This window comes from Chiloscyllium plagiosum, chromosome 33, assembly GCF_004010195.1.
Source record: "Chiloscyllium plagiosum isolate BGI_BamShark_2017 chromosome 33, ASM401019v2, whole genome shotgun sequence".
NCBI lineage: Eukaryota > Metazoa > Chordata > Chondrichthyes > Orectolobiformes > Hemiscylliidae > Chiloscyllium > Chiloscyllium plagiosum.
Window position 1 is genome coordinate 34018156 of NC_057742.1, and position 12173 is coordinate 34030328.

At 39.1% G+C, this 12173-nt stretch overlaps 1 protein-coding gene across 1 annotated transcript in view; it reads left to right on the forward strand.

Moving 5' to 3' along the window:
* Positions 1–12173, forward strand: part of myo1d (myosin 1D) — a 525665-nt gene that overhangs the window by 108601 nt on the left and 404891 nt on the right. Inside the window, exon 8 of the mRNA XM_043675298.1 lies at positions 9112–9315. Within this exon, the coding sequence (XP_043531233.1) occupies positions 9112–9315 (204 nt within the window). The remainder of the gene's footprint in view (positions 1–9111; positions 9316–12173) is intronic.

A 12173-nucleotide genomic window follows, 5' to 3' on the forward strand; every position in this document is an offset into this window, starting at 1 on the left:
GAAAGAGCTTATTTTGACAAATGGCTGGGGAGTAGCCATAATGAGTTTTGAAAAGATTTGTAGCTTAGGTTGAGGTTCTGGATGTGGGTTTGCTCGCTGAGCTGGGAGGTTCATTTCCAGATGCTTCGTCATCCTACTAGGTAACATCTTCAGTGGGCCTCAGGTGAAGCACTGTACATGATTCCTGCTTTCTATTTATATGTTTGGGTTTCTTTGTGTCATGTCATTGTCATGGCGATGTCATTTCCGGTGGTGATGTCATTTCCTGTTCTGTTTCTCAGGGGGTGGTAGATGGGGTCTAACTCGATGTGTTTGTTGATAGTTCCGATTGGAATGCCATGCTTCTAGGAATTCTCATGCATATCTCTGTTTGACTTGTCCTAAGATGGATGTGTTGTCCCACTCGAAGTGGCGTCCTTCCTTATCTGTATGTAAGGATACTCGTGAGAGAGGGTCATGTCGTTTTGTGGCTAGTTGGTGTTCATGTATACTGGTGGCTAGTTTTCTGCCTGTTTGTGGTGTGGCCAGTTCTCGCAGTTCAGGTTTTTTTTCTAGTTTTGTTTAGCTGTAACAGTCATGAGCTGCTACAGTAAAGGAAGGTTCAAAGCTTCAGCAGATAGTTCCTGGCTGGCTTTCTCTCTGAAATCTCTTTGAAAGTTGTTTCCTCATGCATTTGAATTTACCTTTTTGCCAAGGGATATGTTTATTGGACGTTGTGGGAATTGAAATAGCTGCTTAGTTAAGTTGCTGTGTTGAGTTGGTTGGGGTTTCAAATAGTTAAGTTATTCTTTATTCTGTTTTCTTTTGTTCATGTTTCAATTGTAGTGTTAAATTCTGTTTGCTTCAAGCCAAGTGGTTTAATCAGCTGCATCACTCCTGGAATATCCATTTCACATTCTGCCTTTAAAATAAGAAAAGTTAAGGTCTGTGCTACCTTAAAATATTTTGAGGGGGTCTGGCCTAGCCCATAACAATTGTCAGAAAAACAAAAGTCTGATTCACTAATGTCCTTTAGAGAAGGAAATCGGCTGTCCTTACCTAGCCTAGTCTACATGTGACTCTGGACTCTCTCAGTGCAGTTGACTCTTAACTGGCCTCTGGACAATGAGGGGTGGGCAATAAATGTTGGAGAAGACTGTGATACCCACTTCCAGTAAATGCATAAGAAAAAAAAAGCCTCTTAAGCTTGGTCCACCATTAATCCGCTTTTCAATTCAATTATTTATCCACTTTGGTTTCATGTTCTTTAATACCCTTGCTCGACAAAAATCAATTGAAGTTATGAAGTAGAGCTCCAACTAGTTGTCTAGAAGTTATGACCAGCAAAGTAGCTATTCCTTTGCTGGGAAAATGAAAGGTTTGTTTTCCTGCCACTGGTCAGTTTTACTTTGATTCCAGTGTGTGATTGTTCCTTAATACCTCACAGCATGTTGGCCATTATCTTCCACAATCAAAGAATGAACAAACAATAATCCTCACTAAGGGGAAGGGTGTGACCACAAAATCACACTAAATTTAATGAAAAGGTTGCAATAGACATCTCATCTAATTTCTTGCTTTGCGTCCTTATTTAAACTTAGAATATCTTCAAAATCTTCATTTTTTTTTCAGTTGTTTATCCCCCAAACTTTGCATCACCTTGCCCTTGGCAGATCTTAACTATGGAATTTATTGATCACTTCATTCCATTGAAACGTGGTTACAGACAAACACCTTTTACTGTTTTACATATTACAAGTTACATTAGGTAAGGCTTAATTTTAGAGAAGCTGAATTTCTGTAGAATAATTCTCCTCAGCTGGTGAATCAGTTGCTATGGATTCTATTTAGCCTAAATTAAGGGAGAGAGAAAGTCAGTGCTGCTCTGTACATGTCTGTTTCTGATGTCAGTCTAGCCACCTCTGCCAGAAGAAATTGTGGGTGGACAACAAGATTGAACTTGGTTGTAAAGTTCTTTACAGCCAAATAATCAACTGATACTCATCGGGGAGGTGTTCAGACACTGTTTTGACTGTATCAGTTTACAGAGCGATAGAAATTTCAAAACAAAGGAAGCAATTGCCTGGGTTTAAAAGGTATTTAAAAGGGTTCTCACAGTTGGGATCTTTTGTCCATATGAGTTGGATAACAGACATTTATCTCTGTCTGTCTAATGCTTAATATAAATATTGTGTGCAATTTGGTTCCATTTTATAAGAAGCTTATAAGAAAGTGCCAAAGGATCTACAGGTAAAAATTCTGAAGTCAGAAGTTGTAGTAATTCGGAAAGGCTGAAGAGTCTGTAACCTTTTTTGCCAGAAAGAAGATTAGGTATTGTTAGGTGTGATTGTTCCTTAATACCTCACAGCATGTTGGCCATTTGTGGGCGGCACGGTGGCACAGTGGTTAGCACTGCTGCCTCGCAGCGCCAGAGACCCGGGTTCAATTCCCGACTCAGGCGACTGACTGTGTGGAGTTTGCACGTTCTCCCCGTGTCTGCGTGGGTTTCCTCCGGGGGCTCCGGTTTCCTCCCACAGTCACAAAGATGTGCAAGTCAGGTGAATTGGCCATGCTAAATTGCCCGTAGTGTTAGGTAAAGGGGTAAATGTAGGGGTATGGGTGGGTTACGCTTCGGCGGGTCGGTGTGGACTTGTTGGGCCGAAGGGCCTGTTTCCACACTGTAAGTAATCTAATCTAAGTATGTGGGGTGGGGGGGGCGGGTTGGTGGTGGTGGTTGTGGGACAGAGGGTTGCAGCGGAGAGGATGGGTGAAGACCTGATTTGCTACATTTCAAAAGTACTTCAAAACTAAAGACGACATTTTCACTAATGGGGAAATCCACCACCATCAGTCCTAAATATGAGATGTGACTATTAAATCTAACACACTGTTTAGGAGAAAACTCTTTTACCTGGACAGTGCTTACAGTATGGAACTTTACTGTCTCAAGGAGGAAATTAAGCAAAGGGTGTAGATCCACTCATGGGGAAACTAATCCAGAAGGAAAGAAAACACTCAAAGTGGAAAGTGGTACAGGTTGGTCTGACTTGTCTACTTCAAAATGGAGCTCCCACAATAACAATTATTTCCAAATTGTTCTGCTTTTGTTTTAGCCTTTGGTGAAAAAGCACGGTGAGGCAGGAAAAAATAGTGAGATGTTCCAATATGGTCAGATGAAGTAGGAAAGGAGAGAGTTCCTGTGGAGCATAAACACCAACATAAAGCTGATGAGTCACAGGCCTGGTTTCTAGGCTGTAAATTCTGTATAATTTTAGGTGCTGTCCACTTATGTGAGGCACCAGAGATTGAGAATTAAATTCAAATATTTTGAATTCAAGAGAGCAGGGAAAAGGGAGAACACATTTTGAAATGGACTGAAAGTTGGGTAAATGCCTCAAGCTTGAAATCGGAATTCTTAAAGTAAATTGCTATTTTGAAAAGGTCAGCTTTGCATAATTTTATGTCCGTTAACACAATGTCTATTTTAATAGAGATTCTCTGTATTTATACAGTTGAATTTGGTGCACCCATTAAAAATTGTGGAGACTTGTGAAAATAATTCCATTGCCAGGGGATTGGGCAAACAGCATGAGTTGCAAAATCCAATTGTCATAGGATTGAATGTAACACAAAGAATAAGTTGCATGATGGTTGCTTTTTTGAATTGTGAAACGAAAATGAAATAGATTACATTTTCATTTGTAGTGAATTGTCCTGGTACACACAGCTTTGCAGTAGATTTCATGTTTAGCAATAGATCATCTCGCTTTAGCCAGTTTAAATGTGCAACACAGGAAGTGAGCTGGTGTTTGCAAAGATGTCACTTTAATGATGATTTATGTGAAGGTGTAGTGCTGATATGATTGTGTCACTGTTATTTCTGTTCATGAGCTGTACAACTCCTGCGGCTTGCTGATAGGTTCCCCTTTTGTATTGTCTTTGGTGTTGCAAGGTATCGGAAGACTGTTACTTGACATCAGTCCAATGACTCCTTGAGAGATGTTAGTTTCATAGTAGTTCAGTGAGCTACTTGTATTTGACACTGTATATAGATATGAAGCAGCCTGCAAGTCCCACACTTCCCACAGGATTTAGTGGCACTGATATATTTCCTTTATTGTTGCTGTTGGCTGTGAGATCCAGAGATTAAACCCTTTTATTCTAATAATAAAGAAAGAAATAAAGAATGACTTTAGATTAATAACAGCACCGTTCACACAATATTATATAGTCAATGTAGTGTCATCACTGTTTTGATATAGGAAGTGCAGCAGCCAATTGTGCACAGCAAGGTTCAATAAACATCACTATGATAATGGCCTGCTTTAATGCTTTTGTCTTCATAAGAAATACTGGTTAGATCATGGGGCACAACTTCCCTGTTCTTAGCACAATCTAGCTGTACTGGCACACAACAGTTATCTTAGAAACAGAGAATCCCCAGAGTGTGGAAGCAGGCCATTCAGACCGTCAAATCCACACCAACTCCCTGAAGAGTATCCCACCCAGACCTGTGCCAACACTATCCCTGTAACTGTGCATTCCCCATGGCTAATCCACCTAGCCTACATATCCATGGACACTACAGGCAATTTAGCATGGCCAGTCTGCCTAACCTGCACATCTTTGGACTGTGGGAGGAAACTGGAGCACCCAGCAGAAACCCACGCAGACAGAGGGAGAATGTGCAACGTCTACACAGAGTCATCCACTGGTGGGATCATACCCTGGCCCCTTGCGCTGTAAGGCAGCAATGATAACTACTGAGCCACCATGCTGACCCAAATAGTGCTAAGGGTCTCCAGTAGGGCATTTGACAGGGTTTGTATTCCATTGTTTTTGCCATTCTTAGAAAGTCATGTTATCATTTATATTTGGAGATATGAGTGAATTTCTTTTTTATAAATTGATAAAGTGAGTATAGACTAGCCACCTGCTACATGAGTTTGCATTTATATAGTTTATTTAAGACAGTAATGTCGAGCGTCGTATCCTGTATTTTATCTCTCTGGAAGAAGAGACCATCTTTGAAGTCAACCAAGCTGCTTTGGAAAGGGCAGAGCATCTGTGGTCAAGTTCTGGCACTCCCCACAAACATCAGACATTGCATTTTTGAGGAACCTGAAGACAAATGTCATAAAACTGGACCACAGGGCTGCTTTTGATTCAGTGTAGTACACTGTAATACAGTGTAGTACATTTTTCCTCCGCTTTGAACTCTGGTCTTAAAAGTTACTAAAACACTGCTTTGCCACAAACTATTTGGTATTCGGTGGGACAGTGCTGTTTCTCTGCCAGGGACCCAGGTTTGATTGCACGCTCGGGTAACTATATATGTGGATTTTGCATATTCTCTCCGTGTCTGTGTAGGTTTCCTCTGGGTGCTTCAGTTTCCTCCCAGAGTCCAAAGATGTGCAGGTTAGGTGGATTGACCATGCTAAATTGTCCCATAGTGTCCAGGATGTGCACGTTAGGTGGGCAATGCAGGTTAGGGTATGTGGATGGGTCTGGGTGGGATGCTCTTCCAAGGAATGGTGTGGACTCGCTGACCAAATGGTCTGTTTCCACACTGTTGGGTCTCTATGATTTCGTCCAGCTTTAGCAAGGGAGAAGCACATTGAGAAGGCTGACCCTCAGACTAACCCAGGGATCAGTGCCAGCCACAATTTTACTTAACAGAAATAAAAATGACCTGTAAACATGAGCTTGCATTTGTATAGTGTATTCAAGGCATTCAAAAATATTCAAGGTGTATTCAATGTCAAGCATCATATCCTTATCATATCTAGTGTCACCTGCTGAATTCCTCCAATATAATATACAGTAGATTTGCCTCCACAATGCCACCCATATGGTTAACCAGAGACTAAAGCATGATTCCAACCTGACATAGTTAGGAGTGACTGTAGGTCAGATCTTGTCTTCCTGGAACATCTGAAGTAAAACAGTAGCAATGATCAAATCCAGAAGCTATCCCCTAACCAAACTTGTAGTTACAGGAGCTAATGAGATGAACAAAATCTTTATCAATATAAAACTATTGCATAACCAATGACAGAGATTGGTATTTACATAACGCACCTTATTGTAGCTGTTGGGAACATTATGATATTTTTATCTGTTGTCATGCCAGCAAATTTAAGAATAATGTTTTGCTTAACAAGTCTCCAAAACGCAGCAGTAAGCAAAATAATTAGTGAAATGTGGATTTTGTTTTTTGAAGGAGGACTGTTGGCTGTGTACAAGGACAGCTCTCCAACTTCCTTTCTATAATTCAAGAGTTTTTCAGGGCCACGTGAATCACCAGAACAGGTGACTGGATAAATCCAATCCCAGAATTAAATCAGGCTTGATAGATCATTTCCTTTCTCTAGTTTTATTTGATGTGGTGTTCATTCACTGAAACCTGAAGCTACAGGTTTTCTTTAACAACAGATCAGAAGTTTATTACACAAAGGACAGAAGTAAGTAAAACGTAAAGCAATTTATCAAGGTTATTATGGGCCAGGCCAGAGCCCCCTCAGGATAGTTCAAGAAAGCAGCCTGGATCCTAACTTTGCTAGTGTTTTAAGCAGGTGTATAGTGGATATTCCAGGAATGATGCAGCTGGCCCAACCACTTAGTTTTAAATAAAACAGAATTTATTTGCAAGATTGCCAAATGAACAAACAATAGAAAACTGAATGTAGAATAATTTAACCTATCCAAAAACACAACAAACTATACCAACTTAAAGATACTATTCCAAATTCCTGCAACAATCCCCATAAACTCCCCTTGGCAAAAAAAATAAAATCAAAGACCGGGTCTTACAGGGGAGATGTCAGAGAGATTCAGCATGGAACACCTTCCACGTAGCTGTTTCTTTGACCAGCAGCCTCAAAACCAATTGACTGCTTGCTTTGAACAGCCAGACTGCTAAAAACCCAACCCAAACCAAACCAGAGAAAAGCTGACCTGGGAGAACTAGCCACTCCCCTTTCATTGTACTCGTGTTCTATTTTAAACTTAAAAGCTTCCTCAAGTAGATCACCCCAGACGTTATGGAGCCTGTGTGTCTTTATCACCTCTGGAAAAAAAACAAAGACAACGTAACCTTGTTAAAGGAGCAGCATCATTACAAGATTTAGAATACCCAGAAAAACAAAGAAAAATCAACCTATTCCCCAATGCCACTATATTAGTGATTCCAAACCAGAGCAATTACTCCTACATATAAAATCTTTAAGTTGGGCTTATGTCACTCTCCCTAGTTTCTATCCTGTGAACTCTGAATTTATTTTTCATGAATATTTGCAAAATCCAGATCTTAGACTTTTGCAGCTTTTAATAATCTATAGATTTCTAACTAAACACTCCTGGTTTGGAAGTTGCACAAACAGAACTTTTCTACTGAGCTAACTCATTACCTTAATTGCTTTGAAATAAACTCCTTTCTAGATGAAACAGGAACTATATTTTCTTTTGATGATAGTCAGGTCTGCTATGAACTACCTAGTTCATCTTTTCTGACGGTTTGCAGTTAGTTTTCTTAATGAGCTGATAAAGGAGAAGGATCTTGTTTTGCTGCTTTATTTAGATGAAATGTGATGTAACGGTGGTGGGACCAGACTGAAAAGCAACTTGTAGAAGGAATTTGGATGTGTGGTTGGAAGGAGCTGTTGGGGACATCGGGGCCAGAGTTGCACCTCTTTCTGCTCTATGATTCCATGGTTCTTTGTTACTCTGAGCCTTAACATTGTTTTAAAAACATATCAGAAACAAATATAAAATGAAACCAAATGTTCAGGTAGTGATTAAAAGGATAAATTTAGGTGCCTAGGTTTAATAATTCACCATGAATATTGTCCTCTTCAAACTGTTCAGATGCTAATTTATGTTAACCAAAATGGGGACAAAATGTGTCTTGCATACAGCTGACTTCCTCTTTGAGGTTATGATAGAGTAGCAGGTTTCATGGGGTTGGCAGCCAAGGGATATAGACTGAAGATATTTAGTAAAATAGTCAAGGAAGATCAGAATTTTCTTATGTGACAAGTTATAGTATGAAATGCCCTGGCCAAAAGTGTCATAGAAATTGTGGAAATGTTAGAAGAAAATTGGATATGTAGTGAATAGGACAGGAGTCTTGAATTAATAGCTGTTTCAGAGAGCTGGCACAGGCAGAAGGAGCCGTGTGCCTATTTTTGTGCGGCATCTTTCTGTGATTGTGTGAAATTGCTGGTATTAATCATCATCTTCAAAGAGAGGAGGTTACTATGTTCGATGTAGATAATTGGTTAGGAAGATGCTGACAAGAGTTCCGCATCTGAAAGGTCAACCTGTTTTCTGTAATTTCAGATACAGATGGAGCTGCTGCATATTTCAGACAATTTCACTTTTTACCAGTGACTTCAGCTTTCCTGGATTTTTGCTTCTATTCATTTTTTGTCTTTGCCTTTAATTTTTATTCCTCTATTTCTTTTCATTCTTTTTAATTTTATTTTTACCACTCTAATTAAAAATGTTCCGATCACTTCCTTATCAGTTTTTTCTTTCATTTAGTTTTCATTTATTTTACAATGATTGCCTTTTCCTTTCATGTCCTATTTGCTATTAAAGTTGCTCATTTCCTGCACCTGTACTGCCTGTTCTGCCTCCGTTACTATTCCATTTCATGTGCAATGATCCCCATAATCTCACAAGTACTGTTCCATTCACAGAAAACCAAACCCTTCCCAAACAACCATTCTAAATAAATGAGGCTACACTGATATTTTCGAAAGGAGACACAATAGGAAGTGCTTCTAGGCTAGCATTCTTCTCTTTACATACCAATGATCAGTGTACATCAAAATCTTCACAGATTGTCTTTTCAAATGCTTATAGATTTATTGTGCATTTCCAGCATATTGTTTTAATTTCAACTGTCCAATGCTTTTTTTGCTCTTTTATTTAAATAACCCTTATGTTAAAGTTTAATTAACTAGCTAGTTGTTGCTGCTATTGTTCATGTTGCAGTCTTCCTGATTATTGATCTTTATCAGTGTCTATTTATAAGATGGAAATCTCTTTCTAGAAGTCATTTTAATGAACCAGGGAAATTTATGATGACTTAGTGTGTCCTTTTTGTGTCTTTTTTTAAAAACCCAGGGAAATCTGAAATTTGCAATGGATGGTGACTCGGTTTTCATTGAAAATAGTAAGTTGGTATCCGTGATTGCAGAGCTGCTTTCAACAAAAAGTGATGTTGTGGAGAAGGCCTTAATGTATCGGACTGTAGCTACAGGCCGGGACGTGATTGACAAACAGCACACAGACCAGGAGGCAAGCTATGGACGGGATGCATTTGCCAAGGTAACTGAATTAAAACCAAGCCTGCCGTGCAATAGATGATTGAAGATTTCCCCAAGTCTTTATGACAGCCTAATCACTGGGAAGCATAGTCAGATTTCACATACCTTTATTTTGTAACAGGGTGCTTTAACCAGAACAGTGACAATTTAGAATGTTCAGAACTATGACTTAAACCTATGTTCATTGTTGGTAAGCCTGCTCCAGGTTAGATTTCTATTGTATGTATAAATTAGATTTCCAAGATGCTTCACAGGACTTAACAGCAAAAACTGAACATTGTATTGAAACTGGAGATATTACACCTTGCAGTACCGGTTAGATTTAACCTGGAAAGGAAAATTTTGTTGCCTTGCTTGAAGGTGATTATGGCAGTTGTGGCAGATCCACCTTGTGATAACTAAATCTTTGTTTAACTATGAAGTATACTGCCTTACAATCTTTTTCCATACCATATTGTAAACTGAGTTTGATGCATATGCTTGCATCTCCTCCAAAATCATTATCCCGCTTTATAACTACTGATGACTGCACTAGTATCTGTTTGCAGGATCGGTTTTGTAATTCATTCATGGGATGTGGGCTAATTTCATTTCATCAATTTAGAGTTGATAATAAAAGGGCTTCCCCACTGTAAAGCATATCAGAAGCAGGGAAAAGGTTGACCACACTCTGTTCAGACAGTTCATTTAAAATAAAAGCAGCTTCTAGATGTCTTCAGGGAATACTTCAACATGAAGTGGCTTTCAATGAATCAAGGTTGCAGTTACATTTTGATGATCTGCTTTTAAGGCAGCTATGTAAACATGAGAAAATGCCTTTGAGCTGGCTGTGCGCATCTGAAACAATCGCCTTGAGAAAACAGCTTCTCAATGACTTGTGTATTGACAACAATAATGTACGTTCCCAGGCATTCTATATTTTAAAAGATTCTAAATTGAATTCTTAGCAGTCTAAATCTAAGCATTATTTTTCATGTACACATTTACTTCAATTTGAGAAAGTAAGGGTTTGGTCATTATAAGAAGAATTAAAATTGGACAATCCCTGGAAAGTGCAGACTTGGAAGGTTAGATCTTTTTTATTTTGTTTCATGTCTTTTATTTGTGCCCAAACAATTCATGATAGAATATAATATTGGCTACTGAAAAATAACTGTCATACTTTTATCACTGAATTCATGACATCTAAAAAGAACATTTCACAGTAACTTAGCTATTCCATCTTAAGCATAGTTGTGTTCTCATTCAGTAGACCATGAACTTTAATGTTGGCAATACATAAAGAACATAAATGGGGAAAAAGAAATGATAAATTGCCTTTGACCAGAATGTGGGTATTTGGATTAGTTTGGACTTTGGAAAACTCTTTCTCTTGGGGAGGCAATGGCTTTGTGATATTATAACTAGACTCTTAATTCAGAGACCCAGGTGGAGGTAGTTCTTCGATAACGCAATAAATGCGTTCTTGTTCAACCCCACCCTATAGAAAAATTATGCTTTAGGAACAGCACTTAGTGTTGGTGATGTCATCGTATTATAGCCAACACGTTTTAAAAGTTTGCTCTTGAGAAACCGTGTCCCTGATTCATCAATCGCGTTACAGCAAATTCACGTTAACGAAATGCATGTTCTAGCAGAACGAAAGGATGTGATGAAACTTGAAAGGGTTCAGAAAAGATTTACTAGAATGTTGCCAGGGTTGGAGAGTTTGAGCTATAGGGAGAGACTGAATAGGCTGGGGCTATTTTTCTTGGAGCGTCGGAGGATGAAGGGTGACCTTTAATGAGGTTTATAAAATCATGAGGGGCATAGATAGGGTGAATAGACTAGGTCTTTTCCTTGGGATGGGAGAGTGAGAACCAGAGGGCATAGGTTTAGGGTGAGAAGAGAAAGATTTAAAAGGGACCTAAAGGGCAACGTTTTCATGCAGAGGGTGTTGCATGTATGGAATGAGGTGCCAGAGGAAGTGGTAGAGGCTGGTACAATTACAACATTAAAAGGCATTTGGATGGGTGTATGAATAAGAAGAGTTTAGAGATATATGAGCCAAGTGTTGGCAAATGGGACTAGATTAATTTAGGACATCTAATCGGCATGGACGAATCGGACCAAAGGGTCTGTTTCGTGCTGTGCATCTGTATGACTCTATGACCTGTAATGTGCTGGGGTCTCTGGTTCGAATCCCTCCATGGAAGATGGCGAAACTTGACTTCAATAAATATGTGGAATTAAGGGCATTCAAGAATCCATTATTGATTGTCAGAGTAAACCCATCTGGTTCACTAATGCCTTTTAGGGAAGGAAGCTGCCATCCTTACCCGGTCTGGCTCACATGTAACTCCAGACCCACAGTAATGTAGCTGATTCTTAAATGCCTTCTGGATAATTACGTATGGGCAATAGATGCTGGCCTGGCCAGTATTGCCCTCATCATATGAACGAGTAAATTTTAATAAATTGCTTTTTGGCATCTGTATGACCACTATAATGCATGATCATTCCTAGACATTCTTCACTAAAAACAAGTTCCAGAATCACATTTCAGCTGGCTAAATTTGAGTGTTATGTTTCCAGATGCATGTTTAGGGGAATGGTTTTCATGAAAAAAATAAGTCAGAAAGGAAAAGAATCAAAGGTATTTGCCTTATTCTCGAGAGCAAAGAAATAAGAAATTGCATAAATATTTTCTAGAGGAAGGTGAAAATAAGAGAGCAAGTGTATCTAAGGAGGTAGTGATGCCAGTTTTCAAAAGCAGACTAACCATTCTAATTGCATCATGTCCAGATGATTTGCATTGCAGGAAATTGAAAGGGAGTGAGGAAGAGATACTGTAGAGTAGACTGATTATAATTTTCCAAA